At 45.1% G+C, this 24,050-nt stretch overlaps 1 protein-coding gene across 8 annotated transcripts in view; it reads left to right on the forward strand.

The window, feature by feature from the left end:
• The window catches only part of RBFOX1 (RNA binding fox-1 homolog 1), a 335,670-nt gene that overhangs the window by 151,536 nt on the left and 160,084 nt on the right, over positions 1-24,050 (forward strand). For 7 of the 8 annotated variants that reach the window (XM_045874916.3, XM_045874922.3, XM_045874920.3 and 4 more), the window contains exon 2: positions 9,803-10,045. In XM_045874916.3, the coding sequence (XP_045730872.1) occupies positions 9,803-10,045 (243 nt within the window). Of the gene's footprint in view, positions 1-5,107; positions 5,183-9,802; positions 10,046-24,050 lie in introns of those variants that run through there. The other variant, XM_045874918.3, reaches the window with a different exon arrangement.

Raw genomic sequence — 24,050 nt, forward strand, 5'->3', positions numbered from 1 at the left:
CTTAGAAAGGGAATAACGGTATTGGGTTCTTGTTAGAAGAGGTAATGTAGGAAAAACTCCTTTGTTGAGTTTTATATCCTCAGTGCTTAGAACAATGACTGGTACATGGTTAGTGCTCAAGGATATTTGTCTTATCATTATCATCATCTCCATCTTCATCATCATCATCACCACAACCACCATCATCATCTCCATCTTCATTTTAGTATGGATTCAGTGGCAGGAATTCTTCAATAAAACCATATGAGGTTCAAATTTTGGTTCTGTTACTTAACTAATGTATTAGATCCCGTAGTAGGAAATATTTTTTCACTTGTTTGGAGCCTCAGTTCCCTTATCTTTAAAAGGGACTATAGTACCTATCAAAAGGGGCTGATGGTGAGGATTGAAGTGCCTAGCACAGCACCTGGCACCTGGTGCATGAGGACCTGACATACTTCTCCATGTGCACTCCAGATGGTACACTTTGCTGGATAAAAGGAGGAATGGTTTCATCCCCATAATACGAAATGTACTCATGGGACTTTTTAGATTATAAAACACAGTCCTATAGATTTTTCCCCTAAAGCATTCCAAGAGCCTCATTGGGAAGAAGAATACATATTATTACTTATATTTATAAATAAGGAAACTGAGGCACATGAAGGTTGAATGACTTGCCAATAATCCTATCATTATACTCCTGACTTCTGATCATTTGACTTTGACTCTACAGCCACAGTTCCAGTAAAAGATTAAATGGTGACACACACTGGAAATTAGTAGCATAGTGTTTTTAATTTTACGTATTTTACTGCAATCCATAAAAGATTTTACATCACAACCCAGTTCCCCCACATAAAAGTTTCATGAAACAATGCTAACTCTTACCATTTTATTCTGATTCTATTCTTTTCCAGCGTGGTGTAATTTTTTTCATTTAAAGAATGTTGGCGTGATAACTCCCTACATGGGTTTTACAGCCCAAGGGATCACAGCTATAATTTGAAAAACGGAGAACACTTTCCCCCAGGGTGGCAGAATGATGTGGGGCAGCTCTACACAGCATCCATGCCGGGATCCCACCCTCAGAGATTTGAAGACAGTGGATCTGGGGTGGAATTCTGGAGTCTAATTTTTTTTTTTAATAAGAATACCCCCAAGTGACTCTGATGGTCCACTGGCTAAGGACTAGTGTCCTATTGCGTCTCCCTGATTGTTCCCACCTGAAATGTTCCTCTCTATTGAGTGGTTTGTTGGTTGGTTTTTGAGTGTTTCCTCCATCACTCCCTAGAACATACTTTACCAGGGAATTTGTCTGCCTTGGTCTCGTCCCTCCTTCCCAGGTTGAAGGACAGAAGTTTGGCTTTTCAGTGATCTGTGAGCCCCGGGGGAGCTTATGGCTCCTGAGAGTGACTGCTGGATCCACATGTTGGGCTGGAGCCGTGGGAAAGAAGGGGGGGGCCTGGTCCTCTGTGGTTCCCCAGCTCTGAGACAGGGGCCAACATGGCCCTGTAAGGAACCTACATGGGCTGCTTATTTTAATTCTGCATCAAAGGTGTCCTGGGAGTATGATTAGAAATGGAAATGGAAGGTTGTCACAGATACTGTTGATCCAGATTTTCTTTCCAACTCTGGGGAGCTGGGAATTTAAAAAAAAAAAAAAAGTCACCCAGGGGCTACCTGAACTAGACAGACCAGCAGGAAGGTTGAATTCTTCCAGGCAGCCTCTCCTGCCCTCACCCCCTCCTCTGTTATACAATTTAATTACACATTTAATCACTTCAGAAACCCCATCCATTCCCTCCAGTGTAGCGAGATCTCTCTTCTTAGCAAGGCATCTCGGTGATAAGCCAGCTGTCCACGGGAAGGGTGGATGGGACTCCTGAAACTCTCCCTTGGTGAGCAAGAAAGACATGGCCAAATAAAAACTGAAATTGTTTTGACATTTCACTCTGGTTGTTGTAGTTTTAATAATAAAGAAAGAACAAAGTATTTGTAGCTTTAAATAAAGAGGTAGCATTTGGCATTGAAATCACTGGGGATTTTTTGTATGTGGTTTTGTTTTTGCTCACTTGAAAAGAAAGAAAAAAAAATGAGCTAAGAGGAGAAAAAGTTCAAGAAAAGGAGAAAGCAAGACTCCTAGACTTGTCCTTCATAGCACTAATCACCACGGCAATTTGGGGATCATCTGTGGGTTCCTTTCTTGAAAGCCTGCTGCCCCTCTTGACTACATAGTCCATAGGCACAAAGGTGGTCTTGAGTTTTGCATCACCATGTGATGAATGAATCTGTTTATATAGTGCATACTATAAGCCAAGCCCTGTGTGTGTTTGTTTTGTTATGATTAGGTTTTTATTTTGATCCTTGCAATCACACTGTGAAGTCACTCATCATTATCCCTACTAAACAGAAGCAAAAACTGAAGCCCGGAGCGCTGCAACTACTTGGCTAAGGTCACACAGCTAGTCTGCAAAGGAGCCGGGCTTCAGAATCTTCCAAACCATGGTCAGTTACAGTATTTTAAGATCAATTTACAGTTAACTGCGCAGCTCTGTTATAAATTCATTCCCTCTGTTCTGAGGGCATTTCTTTAAATTTTCCTATCCCCATCTCTCTGTCTCGGAGCTCTTTCTTCATCCTGCCTCTGTCTCTTCCTCTGCTACCCTTGGCACCCCCCCAACCCTCTTAAAAATATAAAACAAAATAGGATAGTAAGCAAGCTCCCTGGTGGATTTCATAACTTTGCATCCCATATATTTAGTTTAGTAATGAAAAATTCCAGCTCCAGGCGATGCATAGGATAGCATTTCTAATGTTTTTTAAACAGCTATTAATGTAGGCGAGCGCTCGGTGTGTGTATGTGTGTGTGTGTTTTCTGCCTTCTCTATATAATCATCTGCTCAGTGTGCACCCTGAAACTGAGAACAGGAGCCAGAGGAGGAGCGAGCGGTGATTGATGGGCCAGGCCTCGCTGGCGGAAAGAGTCCCATCTGGGGTTGGTTTTGGGAGCAGTCAGATGTTGAGGGGGAGGTCAGCCAGGCGGCCTCAGCTCCCCTCCTTCAACATCCAGCCATCCACACGTTGCACAGAGCGCACACCCTCGCTCATAACTGAGGCTTGCTTTGGGCAGATGCTTTGTGGTGTGGGGCTAGAACAGCTGCTAAGTTTATGGAGGAGAAGGGAAGCAGGATGGTGCAGCAGGTACTTTTCCCGATTTTATTTTTCGCTCGAAATTGTGATTTGAATGAAGCTGAAGCCTTGCCTTGTGTTAAGTCTCTGTTGCTCTCTGTGATGTGTACTCTGCTCCTTGAATCCTGCCGGGGGGGGGGGGGGGGGGAGAAAGGAGAGGATTTCAGCTGTGTGTGTGTGTGTGAGAGAGAGAGAGAGAGAGCTTTCTGCTTGATGTGTCTAACTGAGCTGGTCTTAGAACCAGCAGGTTAATGGTGTAATTTTGCATTTTCTTCTTTGTCTCAATGCCCCTGGGGGCATGATACAGCTTAGCTCTTTTCAGTCAGGCACTGGAGGCTTTCTCTGAATATGCGCAATTTCTTGCCAGAGAAGTAGAACAGACCACTACAAAACTAAAGTAAAACAGTCAGCAAGATGGAAAACTGCAGGAGACCAAGAAGGGAGGCTTTCTTCCAGGAGTCCGTGTTGGGGGGAGTCCCCTCTGGGAGTGGCTGCTTTTCTTGGCTGTGTGGACAGATACAATCACTGGTTTATTAGGGCCGAACGGTTCCTGAGCATGTCTTCATTAGAAGGACTGTGTTTAGGCCAGAAGGGGTTTTGCGGGGCAAGAAATGGACGGGGGGCAAATCAATTCCAGAACCAAAAGGGGAAATGATAATTCAAGAACTTTGACTATTAAAGCTGGGGAAACACACACACGTACACAGGAAGAATACTTCATTATTTTAAAGTCCACCTTGACAGCTCTGAAAGCAGGTACTTTGTCCTCTCACTAAAAGTCAGGCAGTTACATTGAAAAGAACATCCCCACTTCGCACTCTGCCACGTAAAGACTGTTTCTCAGTTGAAATGTGGTTTGCATTAGATTTGGGGCCAAAATATTTTGCAAATCTGATGGGCTGCCACCCTTTGTTCTCGTATTACTTTCCAAAAATGACTTTATTAAACCACTTGGGGCAATGAATTGGGAGAAGGGAGATGTCTGGGGGTTGTGGGCGGGGTGGGGGGGTGGCTCTCATTTTCTCTCTGACTGTCTCCTGAGCCCACCTCGGAGAGAAAATTAAAGGTGCCGGGTATTTCAATGACGGAAGCAGTCCTCCAGTGTTTGAAGACTGCCTCTCTGAATGTCTCCAAGCAGTCATGTCGGCACACTATGCTAATAGTCAGATTACAGTGTTTGTCTTAAAATAGCAATAATATCCTGGCTATTTCATGCTTCAGTAAAATATTTAAATTGAAATGGCATTTTTTTTTTTCCTTTGGTGACTCAGACTTGGTTGCATTTTAATAATCCTCTTGCTCTCAGTAACTAGAGTCCAAGCCACCCATTGGGGTATCTCGGGTAATGATGGGGTCCCACATCATCTTGCTGTTGTTTAGTTGCTGCTCTGATTGAGGCTTGTGGTATGAGGACAGGGAAGTTTCCTCTACATTCCTAATAACTGTTCTCTATTTCAAGTCTCTATCCAGTTCCACAGCAGCAAGCGTGGACAGAAAACCTAAGGTCTTGGCTTTTTTCAAAAAAATATTTTGTGTATTTATCAGCAACCCAGGAAAGTCCGGGCACTGAACAGCTGATGTTAGGTTTGCACATCTCTTGCAGCACTTGCTGGATGATGTGGGGGTTCTGTGCAAAGCCGAATCACCCTCCCCACCACCTCAGGACACCCACAAGCACCCTGACTCAGTAGATACCAGAATCTTTGTGATCATCCCATTTATTTAGGGAAAGGTGGGGGCTTGGCATTGGAGTAGAAGAAAGAAGGCAGCTTCTACAAAATGAGGGAATATCTAGCCAGAATGCTCCGAATAATTTTCATCTGTCACTGTCACCTACGTGAAGTTGGCCTTGGCCTTCAACCTGTTCACGTGCCCAAGATCTGCCTTGACCTGGAGTACCAAAGGTGCCCTTAATGCGAATGTATTTTTCCAGAAAACACACTTCAGCCAAGCTAAGAATCCAGGAACACCACTAGGGAGGAAACAAAGACATCTCTGAAGCCATTTGAAGGTAAAAAAGAATTCTGTAGGAAGTACAATGATCTTAATTAAATATTAGCCGTAATTAGCCCGAAGTGCAAATGTTGGGAATATTAATAGGGTCTCTCTGGAACAGCTGTCAGTGTTAATAAGTAACTGTGGGGGGTCCCACTAACATCTGTTTGAGGACTTCAGAGCAGGAGTGCCGTCCAGAGCCTCGTGGACTTGAACGCTACCTGTGGGCTCCTTGGTGACCATGGACACACTCCCTAGAGCTTGGTGCCCTGGGTTTGCCAGAATGGCACAAGGTTTGGATGGTTTGTCCCCAGTTGGCCCTTGCCTTTCCTGGGACAGCCTCAGAACCTTGTAATGCTAGATCCTGGGCTTGAGATGGCACAAATTTTCTAGGCTGTGGCTTTAACATGCACCAGAGGCTTGTCTGGCAAATGGAACACTGGTATTTCTGTATCAAGTACGCCAGCACTGACTCCCCATAGGGTGTAACACACCACCAGGTGGGTAGCAGGTCCTGAGGCCATGGTGTATGTATGACTGAGAGAGGTTCGTTTATTTCAAAACGGGAACAAACCTTTCCACCAGGTGATAGTCTTTCAAGGCCAGAGACACCTGGGCATCCATTTGGTTCCTGGCTTCCCTAAGAGCTACTTGTTGCTGTGATGATCATTTCCTAGTTCTGGACTGCAGTCTCCTTCACAGCAAAGGATCATGGGATGAAAGAGGCACCGCATGCAAAGCAGGGATCCCAGGTCTTGGCGAGATTAACATTTGGGGCTAGGTAATCCTTTGCGCAATGCACTGTCCCATGCATTGGAGGGTGTTTAGCATCATCCCTGGCCTCTCCCTACTAGATGTGAGCATCAACCCTTCCCCCTCACTGGGAACAACCAAAAGTGTCTGCACACATTGTCACATGTCCCGGGGAGCAGTCACCCTGTGTAAGAAGTACTGACGCCAAACCCCCAGCACAATGCCTGGTACCTTCTAGGCCTGAGAAGAGAGCATCCCTCAGCGTGCCTTCTGAGCATTAGTAAGAAGAGATCCCTTTCACATGAGCACAGAAGCCTGAGGTCGTCATTGATCTTCCCCTCGGCAGCCCACTATGCTGAGTCTGAAGCCTGCGTGTGCACGTGTGTGCTTATAACGTAGAGGTACAAAGATGGAAAGCACACTCTGAAGAAGACTTCTCCATTGGGCACCATCCTCGGCACCACCCATCCACAACTCTGGCTGAGCTTTCCTCCTTGGTTTAGGGAGAATGCACCCCCCTTTCTCTGTCTCCCGCTTTTACTGCCAACTTTATTTCCTGCCCAAACTTACCATTACTTCCGCAACGGTGGCTTCTTACTTGATGTCCCCATATTTAGTGATAACTTTGCCACCTTGATTTAAAAACTTTTTCCGCAAAGGGCCAATATGGTTAAATAATTTAGATTTTGTGGGTCTCTCACAACTACTCAACTCTGACATTATAGCCCGATGAGCATGGCTGTGTCTCAATAAAACTTTATTTACAAAACAACCAGTGGGCCAGATTTGTCCCATGGATCATTTGCCAACCCCTTTTCTATCCCCCCACCCCACCACCCTATGTCCTGTTGCCAGATTAAGCTTCTCAGAGCCCAGTGTTCATTATTCGAGCATGCATTCGCTTAGCAAGTGCTGATAAATGCCTACTTAGCAGCTAGCATGCCATGGGACACTGGAAATTGAATGGAGAATGTGACACGGTCCCCAGCCCTGAGGACTCTCCCAGACAAATAAGCAGGCAGTGGCAGCACTAAGAATTATGTGAGATGTGGCCACAAGCTACAGTGGAGCATAAGTGGGCTCAGTGTCAAGGAAGGCTTGCTAGAGGACTTGGCCTGGGACCTGAAAGGACTTTCAAGACTAGCCAGGCAAGGGAGTAGGGAGGGTTTTCCAAGCAGAGGGGCAGCGAATGGGTAGACTTGATGGGTGTGGAGAGTATGGAGTGACTGTTGGCTTCCTGAGGGCAGGCCTTTCTCCTTCAGATGCAGAGAGAGCTCAGATCCCAACAGAAAGCCCTTGCAGTTTTTTGGGAACCTGTGGGGGAGAGATCACTGTCCCTGAGACTGCTCTGCTATGTGGAAAGGCCTATGTGTCCCCATAAAAGTGTTTTCTGCTAGAGGCAGAGGGGAGGAAAGCTTTTTCTTTGTGTGAGCATCTCTCTGCTGTTGCTTGTGGGATCATTTCATGCTCCCCTATGGGGCCACACCTGGAGTTTTCACTGGCCTGGCTTTCAATTCAAAGAAGCAGCAGATTGAAGCGGGGGGGGGGGGGGGTGGTGGAGCTGAAACAGACCTTTGGGCAGAAGTAGAATCTGGCACAACGAATTTCCCTTTGGAGGGTTCTCAAGATCCCAAACTTCTCATCAGCCAGAAAGAAGTGGCTCTGCATGGAATTTGCATACAGAGAGCTATGTTCCTTGAGCAGCCCTGTAGAAGAGAAGGATGCTAGTTGGCTTATAAATGGGAGAGGATGTTTCTGTTCTTATTAGTCCAGACTCTTTTGGTTGTAAGTAACAGAAAATAAAACTATCTTACCCAAAAGGAGGCATTTACTGACTCATGTAACTGAAGCAAACAGTGGTGTTATTAACTGCAGGTAAAGCTGGATCCAAGGCTTCACGTGATATCACCGGGACTCAGTTGACCTGTTTCTCATTTTCTGGGCTCCGTTTTCCCCTGGGTTGGCTTCTGCTTTAGGTGGGTCCTTTTCAAGTGGCAGTTGTTGGCAGATCTAGGGTGGCATTATTTTTACAGCTGCCAATCCCAGAGGAAGGAGAACTGCTTCCCCAAACTCCAGGAACCTCGCCTCCTTGGTGTTGCTAGAGGTGAACTCACTAACTGGCTTAGATAGATGGGCGTGAACCCATGTCCCTGTGACTGTGACCGTGGAACCCTCTGAATAGCCAGGGTCATGTGACTGTGTCTGGAGGTAAGCTGCGGCAGGGCTCAGCTCCATCTGCACTCTGTGGGCTGAGAGTGGACGTGTCCCCTAAAAGGAACCCAGGCGTTATTACGAAGCAGCAGTGATAATGTGGCTTCCCAAGGATGGTCAGGGTTAACTTTCCACGTGCAGGGATCCAACCACAGCGCAGACAGACCCTGCACAGCCCCAAACGCGAGGAAAAGACGTGAGACAGAAAGTAAGCAATGGTTGTGCATTTCTGCTTCCAATGCACAGACATTTGGAGACATTCGTCTGGGGGAGGAAAGGGCATGATGGGAATGTTTTCACTTGTAAAATGTTTTAAACTTATCCTAAGCTTAGTTCTCTTCAAAGTGTCATCTTTAACATTCTAATTAAGGTCCCCTCTAAACAAATGCACAAGCTCTGTGCACGGCTCTGAGAATAAACTCTTTTTTTTTTGGTTCCCTTCTCTGTCATAATGTTTTTGCTGCACTCAAGCTGCTTTAGCTGGAGAGGCTCTCGAATGTTGGTGGCGGGGACCGAGGAGATGTGAGCAATTCTGACATTTTTGCCCTGGTATCATTCTATGAGGGCTGAAGTCACATCTGATTGACCGTGGACAATGGGAGAGGCAGCTCTTTGGTGTGCTTAATTGCTAAGCTTCTCTCTCTCTCTCTCTGATTGATCTCTTTTCATGATCTCATGAGATCATGAAAAATTTGGGCCTCTGGGTTACAGTTTCTGGTGCAGTGTGCATGGGTGAGCATGCCTGTGTGTGTGTGTGTGTGTGTGTGTATAGGGTAGTAGAGTTATGAGGGTCTGGGTCGGGTAGAGAGAGATAGATGTTTCCTGAAATAGAAGCATTTGAATTCAGGGTTTTTTTTATTCTTTTGACTTGACTGTAATGATCACGCTGCATGTTTTGCCTAGATTGGAAGGGTGAATTGTTATATAATACTCTGTGCTTATAAAAAATAAGGCGGGGCGGGGGGAGGCATTGACTAATGAGGTTAAGTCCAGCATTTTGTAAAGATACTTAAAATGGTGAACACAGTATCACAGAGTGCCATCTTTGTCCAAATTAGGTCTTGAATGTCCATTGGCTGCTTCATATTGGCGTGGGAATATCACACACACACACACACACACACACACTGTGACCATTAAAAGGACTTCCCCCATCCCATTATGTGAGCCAAGTCACATAAAACTTTGATTAAATTCAAATGCTTAGATGAATTGTCTCTGCTCTCAAGAACACACACGTTCAATTTAATCTCTCTTGGCATTTTAAGTACCAAATCAAGGCTCTGCTATCGCTGGAGACAACTATATGCTCATATGTTCCAAAATGGGAACGAAATAAGGAGGATCTGCCAGAAAAATCTAATCGGGCAGAGCACAGAACCTCCGTCTTTGGCTATGGGGCTGGAAGGTATGGGGAAAGTGACTGCATCTTGCTGAGCCTCGATTTCTGCATCTGCGCAATGGGGTTATGTCTGTATACATGCTGAGCACTATTTCCTTATCGAGTCTGGGGAAGACGAAGTGGGATGCGTTCATCTCGGGCTCTTGGCATAGTGCTGGCCCCTGCAGAGTGTTGGGGGGAGCACTAGTCCTTGGGCCCCAGGGAAGGGGTCTGCCTGGTGCCCTCTCACGGTGTTCTCACCCTCTCTCCCCCTTTCTGATTTTTTTTTAGGGTAATCAGGAAGCAGCAGCTGCCCCGGACACAATGGCTCAGCCTTACGCTTCGGCCCAGTTTGCTCCCCCTCAGAACGGCATCCCCGCGGAATACACGGCCCCTCATCCCCACCCCGCGCCAGAGTACACAGGCCAGACGACCGTCCCCGAGCACACGTTAAACCTGTACCCTCCCGCCCAGACGCACTCGGAGCAGAGCGCAGCGGACACCAGCGCGCAGACCGTGTCGGGCACCGCCACAGTAAGTGGGCTCGCGTCCTGGGTAGGCGGGTGGGTGGGGGTGACGACGCGGCACCCGCCACCCGCCGGGGGCTACCATGGCGGAGCAGTCCCTGAGGCCGGCCTTCTCGCAGCGACTCGCAAAGTTCCCCTGTCTAGAGGCCTCCTCTCCTATTACTTACTTAAATCAACACATTTTTCCTTAACTGCCTTTATTCGTAAAGGGAAACCTTCATCTAATTTCTGTTCCTATTGCACTGCCTTTTCTGGGATGATGTCCCCTTGGTAGAATCATACACTATGTAACTTTAACAGCTTTTGGTTATATATGGAGATATATATATATATGGAGATATAATTTGTATACCAGAAATTCGCCTATTTTTGGTGTACAATTCACTGATTTCTAATATATTTGCAGACTTGTGCAACCAGTGGCACGATCTAATTTTGGAATATTTCCACCACCCAGAAAGAAACCTCATGCCCCTTTGCAGCTCCTCCCCATCCCAGCCCCTGTCTTCTTCAGCTTCTTCAGCCTCCTTCAGGCCTTTGCAATTTACCTGTGTTGTTCTGTATCTTGTGTGAGCCATAGGGCGGGGGAGGCCTGGGCTGCAAAGGGGCAGCACCAGAGAATTTTGCAGGGTCATGGGATGTTTCGTATTTTGATGGTGGCTGTTTACTTTATGCACCAAAAAAAGTACATCTTATTGCATGTGAATGCATTCAGTGGATTAAAAACAAGCAAACAAACAAAAAAGAAACATTTATCACCACCATAAATTAAAAAACTAGCATTGTTGGCTATTAATCAAAGATAAGCCTAAACAAAAATAATTATTAAAATTAAACACTTGTTCGTTTGTGCGTGACCTAAAATAACCGCAAGATGTATATGTTCATTTGAGAAACCTTGTTCTGTGGGATTCTTTAGAAGCCTGGGCACGCCAAGCCGCTAGAGTAGAACGTTTCGTAGGTAGAAGGCAACTGTGCCTCTTTCTCCTGCCCCCAGACCTCTGGAAAACGAGTATTTGTGAGGAAATTTCTTGGTTTGCAGCAGGAGATTATTTTTTGGCCCTCAAAGTAACCATTTACTACTTTGCTACCTGGTACTTCATTTTGAGGTCAGATACAGAGATTTTTGAAAAATAGTATACATTCTAACATGGTCTATTGCCTGTCTCCCCTTTTTAATTGTGGTAAAATATATTTATGACATGGAATTTACCATTTTAACTATTTTAATACATATAATTCAGTGGGATTGAGAACATTCACAGTTCAGTGCAACCATCACCATATCTAGTTCCAGAACATTTTCATCACCCCAGAAGGAAACCCCATACCTGTTACAAACACACTCCCCATTCCTACAAATGTGCTTTCTGTCTGTATGGATTGGCCCATTCTAGATATTTCATAAAAACAGAATTATACAATATATGACCTTTTGGTTCTGGCTTTTTTCACTTAGTAGAATGTTTTCAGGGTTTATCCACACTGTAGCATGTATCAGTACTTTGTTCCTTTTTATGACTGAATACTATTCCACTGTATGGTTATGCCACTTGTTTGTCTATTCACTGATGAGCATTTGAGTTGTTTTCATCTTTGGGTTTTTGTGAACAGTGCTATTTCCTGTTTCTATCTGGCTGTTCAGACTTAGCAACGAATTTATTAAATGGGTTTGCTGGTCTAGCAGGTGTCTATTATCAGCTGTGTTAACTACCAGGTTGGTGTTTATTTGGTTTTGGTTATTTTACGACAGTCAGTGTCAGTAGGGCTTTAGAAGGTTATTTTAGGACTGAAAAAGACATGTAATAATGTTCAATCAGACATTATCTATTAAGCTTCAATATGTGCCTACTATATTAACCTGCTATGGAAGATCCATTGTTCAGGCATATTTTTAAGCCTCTACTGTGGCTAGGACTCATACTAGGTGACATGGCTGAACCGAGCAGCAATGATCCTTTCCCTCTTATAACTTAGTGTGAGAGTCATAGAGTGAGCATGTGTCAATCAAACACCTGTATAAACACAAACTGTGATAGGTGCTCTTAAGGAAAAGACAGGTGCCATGGAGGATTAAGAAGAACAGGGGTACTGCATGCAGATGAGTAGTCTGAGACTCTTTCTTGAAGAAGATGATATTTAAGATGAGAAGATAAGCTTTCCAGGCAGAAGGAATACCAAGGTCAAGGTCCCAAGGTTGAAAAGATCTTGACTTGTCCAAAAAACTAGAAAGAGGCCAGTATGTCCAGGGCATGTGAAGAAGGTCCAGGGGTACGGTGGGAAAGGATGAAATGGGAACAGTCACCAGGGATCATATCCCATGGGCCTGGTGGGTTTGATAAGTGGGTGGAATTCCACATTAGGAGCAATAGGAATCCATTGAAAAAGTTTAAGCCAGAAGAGTTAGAAAGGGCAATCTTAAAAGGAAGGTTAACGGCGCATACCTAAAAGGAGATCTGAATCCATTCGAAAAGTTGTGATGCTCAACATCCTTCTGTCACAAAAAGAACTCTTTAGACATCAACACAAATTTAAACAGGGTGTTGGGTGTCCACAGAGCCTCAGGCACCGCAGTGCCATGAAATGGTGAGCACATATGCTCTCTTTCCTTAGAGAGATTTTTGGTCTGCTAAAGAGTATAGGATATGTGTTCTATTATGATTGTAATGTGATAAGCTCTAGAGCATGGATTTTTAAGGCTTTAATGTGTTTTGATGATGGAAGAAACACTTGCTAAGGGATGTGCCTCAACACCATGGTTGAGGGGATATACAGTTCATAATCTTCTGGTTGCTGTTAGTAACAGAAAATTCAGGAGGAAATGCATTGGCTTATACAACAAAAAGTCTCAAAGGACGGTTGACTTTAGACACAACTTGGTGGTTGGCACACATGTGTTAGGTTCCAACAAGATCCGCCTGTGGCTCTTCTTCCTCTTGCTCACCTTTATTCTCTAGTTTTGTATGATGGTCCCTGAAAGTTCAGGCTCCTGATACCATACCAGGTTCCTAGGGAAAGACTCTTGGATTAATCCATGCAGACAAGCCCTGGGAACCACTCTCTTTCCCTGGTTTGCATTGTATTCTATCTGTTCAGTGGCTGAAGCTGAGAATGGGTGCCTCAGCCCTGGAGCCACTGAGGAGCCCCATATCCAAATATAGAGACCAAGCATGGGTCCACCAGAGTCAATGATAAGGTGCTTAGGATCTTCTTACTAACGGTATTAAACAGATAGAAACTGGTCAGAACTAAGGGTGAGCCATTTGTATGGAGAAGCTTAAACAGATACATTTGCCAAGCATCAGGAATGGAGAGAAGTACAGGCAGATCACTGAAAAACTCACAGGTGGCAAGGTTTGGAAGGCAAGGAGCTACTGACATGAATGGGGTCTCCAGACTGGAGGTTGAACCGGAAGAGTGTTGTCAGGGCTGCCTGGCAGGTGTGAACTCAGAAGACATTACTGAAGCCGGCATCACTGGAGACAGGGAGAAAGCAGTGCACTAGAGTGCTGAGGAGAGATACCAGGGGGCCAGGACTTGAGAAGTAAGTGGGAATGGTTGGGGTCAGAGTGCACTACCCATCATGAGCACTTGCAGTCAAGAGAAAGAAAAGATAGCAACTGAGGAGCATGAGAGTTCAGAGGAAGCAGTTTGTACAAGAGTAGATTTCAGTTCCTATTTTATGCCAAGGAGAAGGCACCTGTGGGGGCAGGTGGAGGGACCGAGAACAGGAGGTAGGGAATGATGACTCAGGAGAGAAGGTGATCAAGGGTGTACACATACAGCAGGTAGTCTAGGAAAGGGGAGGAGATACTTTATTTTTTTACAGCTTTATTAATATATAATTGACACACAATAACCTGTGTGTATTTAGGGCATGCAATTTGATAAGTGATGACATATGTACATATGGTGTAACCAACATTTCCATCACCCCAAAGCTTTCTCCTACCTCTCTACAATCTTTCCTCCTGCCCTCTACCTCATTCCCCAGAGGGACCCACAGATCTGCTTCTTTCACTATAGCTTAGTTTTTAGTTTCTAGAAGTTTAGAACAAGAAAGTCAAACATTATGTACCCTTTTTGCCTGGCTTCTTTCACTTAGCATCATTGCTTTTAGATTCCTCTGACTTGTTAGATCTGTAGCTCACTGCTTTTCATTGCCAAGTAGCGAGCCATTGTGTGGATACCCCACAGTTTGTTGATCCATTTGCTCATTGATGGGTATTTTGGTTGTTTTCAGCTTTGGGTCACTACAAATAAGGCTCCTATGAAATTTGGGGAACATTTCAGGTTTGAAATAGAAGAGAAATGTCTTGGTCCATTTGGGCTGCTGTAATAAAATCCCACAGACTGGCTTATAAAGATCAGAAATTTGTTGCACACAGATCTGGAGGCTGTAAGTCCAAGATCAAGGTGCCAGTGTGGTCGAGTGAGGGACCCTTCCTGGTTCATAGCTGAGTTTTCTCACTGTGTCCTCACATAGCAGAAGAGGTGAGCGAGCTCTCTGGATGTCTTTTATAAGAACACTAATCCCATTCATGAGGACTCCCCCTCATGACCTGATCACCTCCTAAAGCCTCCTAAACACCTCCTAACACCAATCCTGGGGCTTTAGGATTCCAGCATGTGAATGGGGGGGAGGCACGAACATTCAGACCACAGCAAGAAGAGTGGATATGTGTGGAAATCGAGAAATCTCCAAGTGAGGAGCTCCTTCTCTGTTGCCTTCCTGTTCTCAGGGATGAAGTCACCATCATCAGCTGACACAGAGAAGCAGAGGAATTTGGGAGCAATAGAATGATTCCTGAATTTGGACAAACATGCTAAGAATCTGGTTCAGATGATTCCTAGGGTGTCTGAGGGGCAATGGGCCCCTCTCTGAGCTGGGAGCGTGTGAATTTGTGGAGGGTTGCTTAGCCGGCCCCTTTGTCTTCTCCAGCAACATTTGGGTAAGACACGCTGTCCCTGGGAGTTTCAAAGCAAGGGGAACCATTCTAAACTGGAGGAGGGGGTTACCTGGCCTCAGGAAGGGGCAGGAACGTAGAAGAGGCCATCTTGTTTTCTACTACACATGATTCCATGCATATGCTTTTCTCTCTTGGCCAAGACAGAAGGTGTTTCTGCTGTCCATGACACACTTCTCAGTTGTACTTTACTGACCCAACCGAGCAGAACTTGGTCTGTGACAAGTGAGCTTCAAACTGTCTCTGCAAAAAATCCTCACGCCTTTACTGAGTGTACCTTCCCTCCACTCCAGGTTCTGTGCTAACCTGAGGAAGGAATTCAACCCCGAGTGGGTCAGACCCACGTTCTCCTAACCCTGGAGTCCATGGCCCTGTATTTGCATGCCTATGTTATTCTCCACAGGGTCGTATTGTGCCTGAGTTACCCTAACTGTCCTTGTGCACGGTTCTTAATGCCAGTCGGAGGGCACTGTCGAGGACATCATTTCTTTGAGAAACCAAGTAGTTTTGGGTATGAGAAAACATCCATCCATCTGGTAGGCTCCAAGAACATCTAATATATGCACATGATTTAACACAAAATACAAAATCTGTAAAAGGGAAACAGGATGCACCCAGAGCTCCCAACCAGAACTGAGCAAAGTACAGACAGAAAAGACCTACCAGGTCATCCCCTCCATTCCCCAAGGGCTGAGAGGAGTCCCTGCAGGACATGTTTCTGCTGGGTGTCTATTCAAGGTAGGCCTCCAAACACATCGTGGATCGCCGTGTTGACAGGACCAATGCTCTGTTATCTTAGCTACTGCTCCTGACAAGGTATTTTACTCTTGACATATTATAATTAGAGATTTGCAAGTAGTGAATTCTCCATGTATCTCCAATAGCAACTTAACTTCTATTTTTAACACCTCTGCAGTCTGTGTAAAGTCTCCCACCAGCTCTGGGATCTGATGGGAGAAAGAATGTGGGTCCTAGGGCGAGGTCCCCGAGCTCTGGACTCTGTTGACAGGGACAGGAGCTGCTTGAGGAGCCAAGTCCCTGACCTTCAGCCGCTTCCAACTACAGCGTCAACTGGGTCTCCAGATTTCCTTAATACCTTTAAGAAGTGAAGACATTGGTTGGTGATGACTTCCTGTTCTCATCCCCTTTAAAGACTGGCTCTGCTTTTGAATCCGGGTGTGTAGCTGAGGTGTGGGGAAAACTCAGTGCATTCCCTTTTGTCTGTTAGCTGCTGCTGTTGTTGATATTAATATTATATTAAATTATTAAATTAGTTTTAATTATTAAATTATAAATTACATTATTATTATATTAAAGCAACTCAAGTTTGTGGTTAAAAAAGCCACACTTTAGAAAAGGGTATACAATGAAAACCAAAGTTTCTTAGTGCCCACAAGCCCAGTTCTTCATCTCCTTGCAAGAAATAACAGTTACCAATTCCTTATCTTTCCTTCCAGAAATGTCTTGTGCCAGTGGGAGCATATGCCTGTGTCTTGGTCCATTCGGGCTGCTATAACGAAAATACTACAAACTGGGTGGCTTATAAACAGCAGGCGTTCATTTCTCACGGTTGTGGGGCTGACAAGTCTGAGACCATGGCACTGGCGGTGGCCATGTCTGGTGAGGGTGCACTTCCCACTGTGTCCTCACATGGTGGGAGGGGACGAGGGGCTCTCTGGAGCTTCTTTATGAGGCATCCACCCTTATGACCTGATCCTCTCCCAAATGCCCCATCTCCCAATATCATCACCTTGGAGGGGATAGGATTTCTACATGTGAATTTTGGGGGACACAAACATTCAGTCTATAGCAGGCTTGCTGGTCTACTTCTCTCTCTATGTGTGTGTCTATCTCTATCTCTATCTCTCTGTCTCTGTCTCTCTCAACCTCTCTTCTGTCTTTCTGTCTCTAAATCAAATCTCTACCTCTCTAATTCCTCTTTCCAAAAGAACAGAATTAAGATAGTTTGAGAGTTGTCTGCCATCTGGGAAGAGGGAAAGGAAGGTTTGCCGCTGTTGACTGAGGCCTGCTATGGTCCACAGACCATGATGGATGCTGTGCACACCTCATCTCGTTTTGCCTCCACACCAAACCCTTTAAATGATACCCATACTCCCATTTTACATTGGGGAAACAGAGGCACCAAGAGGCTAAGGACACTGTGAGTTTGGGAGAGTTGTGAGTGGCAGAGTGGAGAGCCTTGCCCAGGTCTGTCTCATGTCAAAGTCTGGCTCTTTCCTCAATCTCTGGGGTATTCCCTACAAGGGCTCCCAGCTGGCAGCATAGGTGACCAGTGCCCGAGGCCAGGGCGAACAATCTAGAATTCTTCTGGTTTCTTTAGCCCTGCTCTCCGGTTTAGAGTAGCAGGTCAGTGAAGAACCTGGACTCCAGATTTGTTGGGATCAGACCTTCTGCTTCACCATTTAGGCTGGAGCATTTGACCTCTCTGCTCTGATCATCCCTCGTGTTCCCTCCCTCCTCTGAGGTTCTGCCCTTCTCCAAACCCCCTTCCTCTTCCCTTCTAAATACCCCTCAGAGCTGCGTCGGAGAACACCAGAGAGTTCCTCTGCCTGGTGGAGGACTTCGGCCTCACCTGCTCACATTCAAAGTTTGGCGAAATCATTGAGCCTGTCTAAAAATAGGCTGAGTAGCCATGTCAAAACAGGAAACGGGGAATAGCAATCTCAAAAATGATAGTCTTTGCTCAGTGAGTGTCAGACTATGTCCTAAGCACTTTTCATGCACAATTTCAAGTTATCTTGACTTTCTACCACCCCCCTCAAAAAAATATATATGAAGCATTATCATCCCCATATGAAGCATTATATAAGGAACCATGGCAAGGGACTTCCTGAAGTTCACTGTAGCTAATAGGGAGGAGCTAGAGCTCCAAACCAGGTGTGTCAGACTCAAGACCAAAGTCCTAATGAGGGCTTGAAGCCCAGAAGGCATCCCCAGGCACACCTAGGCACTCAAGCCAGGCTCTTCTCCATGTAAATTGTACGGAATGCTTTGCCTGGGAATCACCCATCCCACCCTGGGGAGGGCCCCCGCAGACCCAAGCATGTGCAATATTACAGGCTTAGCGTGTGCTCTTATTTGAGACCTGTGCCTTGAGCAAACTCCAATAACACGTTTCGGTGGCTTCACAATTATCTTTTCAGATGACAGTGTGGCTGAGCTGTTTTGTCCACACCAGTTCTATTTGCCTAAGGTTCACATTTACCTTAAGGACACAGGAACAGCCTCTTGTTCCCTCATGAGGCCAAGTATTATGCTTCTGCCTCCTGGATAACTTTAAAATAAATGGCCCATGGCTTTCAGGATAAATTAAAGGCCTTCATTCCCCAATACCCGGGCCATCTTACCATTCTAAAGCCCCTGTTCACCAGTTCCCAGTCCTGATAGGCCAAAAGGCATGATTAATCCCACCTTAGGATAACTCTGAGAGGGGCGGCCTGGCTGGGAGCATCAGAGACCCATGTGTGTAATGTCCTGTTACAGCACTAGGGTTATGGCCTCGGAATCCAGTGGAAGTGAAGGTTCTCATGACAGGTCAGAGATAAATACCATTCAGTATTGTCAAGAGCATCAGAGAAGAATCAAGTGAAGAGCCTGAAGTTCCCACTCCATTTCTGATGTGGAGTGGGACCATTGGCGTGTGACATAACCTCTCTGAGCCTCACTTGCTGCCTCCGTATATGTGAGGCTGAGAGCAGCAGTGACGTCCTGAGGAGATAATGCTGAGGCAGGGCTTCACAGTGACAGGCACACGGTAGATGCTCTACCATAAGAACCTTTCCAATTATGAGAAAAAAATCACATCATTCCTAATGGGAAATCAGAGTGTTCTCTTCTGTCCTGAATTTTTCATTCTCAAAATTCTTCAGGAGAATAAATTCATCCTAAGAATTGCATAACTTTCTGTGTTAAGAGTCAAACCAAGACTCAAAAATCCCCACATCTATTTTACAAGTAATTCTTACATTTAATGATTTTGATACGAATAGCTTCCAACCCCTCGTGTCTGAGTTCGACTGATGGGTGGCAGCTAGTCATTGACCTAATTATGTCCAGGCCATGCGCACATGAGGCTAAGATTTATTAGGGAAATATGCAATTGATGTTCTGTTTGTAGGGCTCAAAGCCACCTTGCTTTTGCTAAATGAGGAAAGATCAGACATACTCTGGGAGTGAGTTGGTGTTTCCTTCGGGGGACTTGATTGTCGTGTTTGAGTCGCAGGTCTACTAGGCACTTGAAATGTTTCACCTTGGCTTTCTCTCCATCTGGTGTTTTGTGCTTATTCACACCCATATTCATTGTCATTAATTTTACACTCTCGGGATGACTAAGCAGTCTCTACCCTTGATGAAGATGTTAGTCTTTGAGCAAGTATCAGCACATGGTGTAGTTCTAAAGAGTTGGGTTAATGATTGGATAATCTGAAGATGAAGTGGGCTGTCTGTGAGCTGTACAAGTGGCTGGTCTAGGTGTTTGAAAAACCTAATTGCCTTTGCATGGCTCATAGCCCCATTAGGTGGTTTTGTTGCTTTTGCTTGTTTTTTCGTTTGTTTTTAAATGAACTAAGGAAGCAGGCACTCATCTGTTTTGTGTGCAGTATTTGAATCACTCATCAGCCAACCATAGCTCATGCTCTTAATTGGTGGCCATATATTCTACAAGTTTATATTGAGTTCATAGGAATTCTGTGCTCTATTTGGATCCTTGGCTGGAGAAAGTAGTTGGCTATGCCCTGTTAACTGAGGGTTCCTGGGTGCTTTGGCCAGACCCTTGGCATGTTAGCGCCAGAGGAAACCGAAGAGTCCACCTGGTGCATCTTCTCACTGTACAGATAGGAGATCATACAAGTTAAGGGCTGAAACTCAAATGCTTTCAGGTCCAGGCAAGTAACATACATGTTTGAGAGAGATCGGTTTATGATGGAGACATAGGTAAAAGAAATCATTAATTTTCTCCATTAACATAGGAAAGATAAAACCATAGGCAAGGTGCTATGTGACCCCTTGGTAGTGACACTGTTGTAGTCTAGAAGACACATGGACCATCCAAAGGGGTGCCCCCATCCGCCCATCCAATCACTGCCATATTGGATCGCTGACCCAGCATTATAGTATCTTTTGATGTTTTTTTAAAAATAAGCAGCTATTTGGATTTTTATGTGTTCTCTTGTTCACTCCTGTTTCACTCATTTTTGTTATCTGCCCAGCCTCTGAAGATATGAGTTTATAACCCCTGACTTAGTCTTGGAATCTTAATTTATTTTTTTTTAAACAAGAGGCAAAGTTATGAGCTTTAATCCTTCATTACAGGTGTATAAAAAAGACAACTTGAGGGCGCCTGGGTGGCTCAGTTGGTTAAGCGACTGCCTTCGGCTCAGGTCATGATCCTGGAGTCCCGGGATCGAGTCCCGCATCGGGCTCCCTACTCGGCAGGGAGTCTGCTTCTCCCTCTGACCTTCCTCCCTCTCATGCTTTCTGTCTCTCATTCTCTCTCTCTCAAATAAATAAATAAAATCTTTAAAAAAAAAAAAAAAGACAACTTGAATGCTTCTGCATGACAGTGTAGAGAGTCATAGAAGGTTACAGCTTGAAATGACCATCTTGTCTGCCTGCTTCATTTATGAATGACACCAAGGCTCAGAGAGGGAAAGTGACCTGCCTGAGTTACACAGTGAATATCACAACAGGGATGTCCCAAAAGAAAATTTCCACTGTAACACTTCCCCCACTATGGATTCTACTGGCTGTGACCATCCTTTTTCCCTTCCATCTCCTCGATTCTGTAGTAGTTTTCAAAATCCACTTACTTGGGGTTATCTCTGCATTGAAATGGATAAAACCTGGTATCTTTAGGAGCAGTTCAGACTATGACTTGGGGCTCCATTTCTCTTTGACATCTTACTTTGGTTCCTAGCCAGAGGTTGCAGAGCCTTACTCACACCTTAGAAGGCTTCCAGACTTCTAAAAAGAGTCCTTATTTCCCTTCTTCTCTCCTGCTGATCCTGTTGGTTAGGTTGAAGAGGCTGTGCTCATTCAGTGGTGTTATGTATTCCAACCAGCTCTAGTCTGAATCACTTCTGAGTCAAAACACTCTAACTAGGGGGTCTGGGTTTCTGCCTTTGCATCCCTGGAAAGGAGAGAGGCTGTCGGATAGTCAAATTATAACCTTTTCTGTACAGCTGCGTCCAAGTTACCGCACAAGCTCCCTGAGGGACAGAAGCTCCAAGGCTGGGCTCTGCCCTCCATAGAAGACCAAACAAAGCCTTTGAGGCAGGTGAGCCTGGTAGGTGAGCCAAGCAGAATGGAGAGCCCTAGGGGCTCTTCAACTCCTGGACTTCGGAGAGAAGGTCACTACAACCCGGACAATAAGCCATCCCTCCTGCGTCAGGAATGTATCAGGCTCAAGGACTTGATTTTTATGTGATCTCGATGTCCTTGGGACAAAGCTACATGGGCAAATTTGTTCTTTGATAGACCGAGGTTTGTAGCCTGTACAGACCTAAACAAACCAGGCCATTGGGACCAAGATGATTTGAAACCTTAACAGTTGCAGACTTGTTTTGGAAGTAAAAAAGGCAGTTTTTTTCCTTTAAAAATTAATAGAGTGAGTTACAAATAATACAATTCAAAAAGTTTGGGTTACACTGGTCTTTTAAAAGTGAAAAATATAAATGTGCATCCTAATTGGTAGGAAAACAAATGGAAATTTCTTGGGCTAAAAAGAATTAAAAAAAAAAAAGAGGCAGCTGTCATTTATTAATAACGTATGAGGAACAGTAACTAGCATTTAGTGAGCACATACTAGATGCCTAGTGCAGTGATGCTACAAACTTTATGTGCATGACCTGGGTGAATCTTACAGCATCCAGAGGAGGCGGGGACCATAACTGACCCCTTGTTACCTAAGTGAGAGAACCAGAGCATAGAGAAATCAAGGAGACTGCCCAAGGTCACATCACAGAGCCAATAAGGCAGAGCAGGGATTTAGAGGCAGCTAATCCAACTCCAGAATCCACTCTATCATTCACTCCAAGAGCTAAGCACTATGGCACATTTTCTTCACATTCCATAGCCCATCGAGGGATGGATGTGACGATACCAGAATTATAGATGAGGAAATAGAAGCACAGATGTTAAGTCACTTGCCCCAGGGCCCTACAGCTAATAAAGGGAGGAATGTAAATGCAAGCAGAGGTCTGGCAGATTCCTAAACCCACATTGTGTGACTTCCCCATCAGAAGTAGTTTATTTTACCTAAATGACATTCTCTGTTATTTTAATCATGATATCATAGCAGACAAATGTGTTAATAATCTTTGTCCCCATAATTCTTTGTTTAGCTGAAAACTGCCTCAATTTACACACACACACACACACTGTTTCTCTGTCTGATCCCTCTCCTCCCATCCCCCAAACACCCCAGACCCCCAGGGCATCCAGTGGCCCCATGGAGTGAAAAGGGCCTCAAACCTTTTGGCAAGCTGGCTAAGGAAGCCTGGATCTCCCAGAGAAACTTGCTACAAGGAAATCGCTAATTATAACCCAAATTGTATTTGACTTCTGCATCTTTGCTTCACATTGTAACACTGCAATTTAAAGAGATTGTTCCCTGGCCTTTTTTAGGGGAAGAGATTAACTACCGTTTTCTTGCTAAGAAAAGCAGTGGTGACAGCACCACAGGAATGACAGGAGGTGGGCCCATCCCGCCTTCCCTCTACCCAGATTGCACGTGGGCGCCGGGTTAGCAATTATGCAAGGAATTGCCTGGGGTTCCAGGCACTGTCTCTGGGTGACACCCATCTGGCCTCACCAAAGGGAGAGAGAAGATGAGGATGGGGCAGGCTTGAGAACAAGAGTCTCTTTGAGTCCAGGAGTGGAAGTTTGGAGGCAGAAGGCAAGCAAGGTGCATTAGTCCTTGGATTTGGGGGTCTTCTCCCGTTTTGAGCCACTGGCACTCTTGACAAAGACTAGAGAGGACCTGGTCAGAGGTTGAAAAGGAGAGTTGCAGGCATTACCTGGACTTCAGAGCCTTGGCTGTCTTTCTGTCTGATCCAGCTGTCAATGGGATGCAAAGCCCCTTGCTGGCACCCCGTTTTCCCTCTTCTCTCCAGCCTTCCCCAGGCCTTTAGTATCAGTGTTAAGCCAGGTCAAAAGTTGGCAAACTATGACCAGTGGGTCAATACTGGCCCACTGCCTGTTTTTGTCAATAAAGTTTTATTGGAACACAGTTGCACCAATTCATTCATGTATTGACTATGCTGCTTTGCTTTTGCAGAGCTGAGTAATTACAACAGACATATAACCCAGTGAGCTGAAAATACTATTTTCCTCTACTTAAAAGGTTCGCTGATTCCTGATCCAGGCCAAAGTTTACATATTGTTGGCCTGCTGGCTTTATTTAGACCTCAGGCCTGTTTTGTTGGGTTCACAAATGGAATGAATTGCCTACATTTTGAAATAGGAGATTTCACAGTATAGTCTGGCTCTGATTAAAAAATGGAAAAGTTTAGGGGCGCCTGGGTGGCTCAGTCGTTAAGTGTCTGCTTTCGGCTCAGGTCATGATCCCAGGGTCCTGGGATCGAACCCCACATCGGGCTCCCTGCTCCACGGGAAGCCTGCTTCTCCCTCTCCTACTCCCCCTGCTTGTGTTCCCTCTCTCAGTGTGTCTCTCTCTGTCAAATAAATAAATAAATAAAATCTTTTTTTTAAAAAATGGAAAGGTTTAACAGAGCACAGCAGCGGTGTGCTAATGTTGAGGGTAACCTGTCTCTCGAGGCTGTTTGCCGTGGTCACCACCACTCCCTACAGTATTTTACCACCCTTACTAGTCTTGGTAGGCATTCGAGTTTGACTAGGTCATGTGGGTCTTCTGGATTATTTTTTAATAAGACATTTCCAATTTCTCCCCTGGCCAGTGAATTACATTTCTTTTATTCTTGCTCCTTCATCAAACTGGACTTCCCTGTGGAACTCTGGCGAGAAAGTAAATGTTGGTGTAATGCCAGAATTCAGTGAATGCCAGAC

Source organism: Mirounga angustirostris, unplaced genomic scaffold (assembly GCF_029215605.1).
Source record: "Mirounga angustirostris isolate CCGP_5_RB_7025 unplaced genomic scaffold, mMirAng1.0.hap1 SCAF_5, whole genome shotgun sequence".
NCBI classification, from domain to species: domain Eukaryota; kingdom Metazoa; phylum Chordata; class Mammalia; order Carnivora; family Phocidae; genus Mirounga; species Mirounga angustirostris.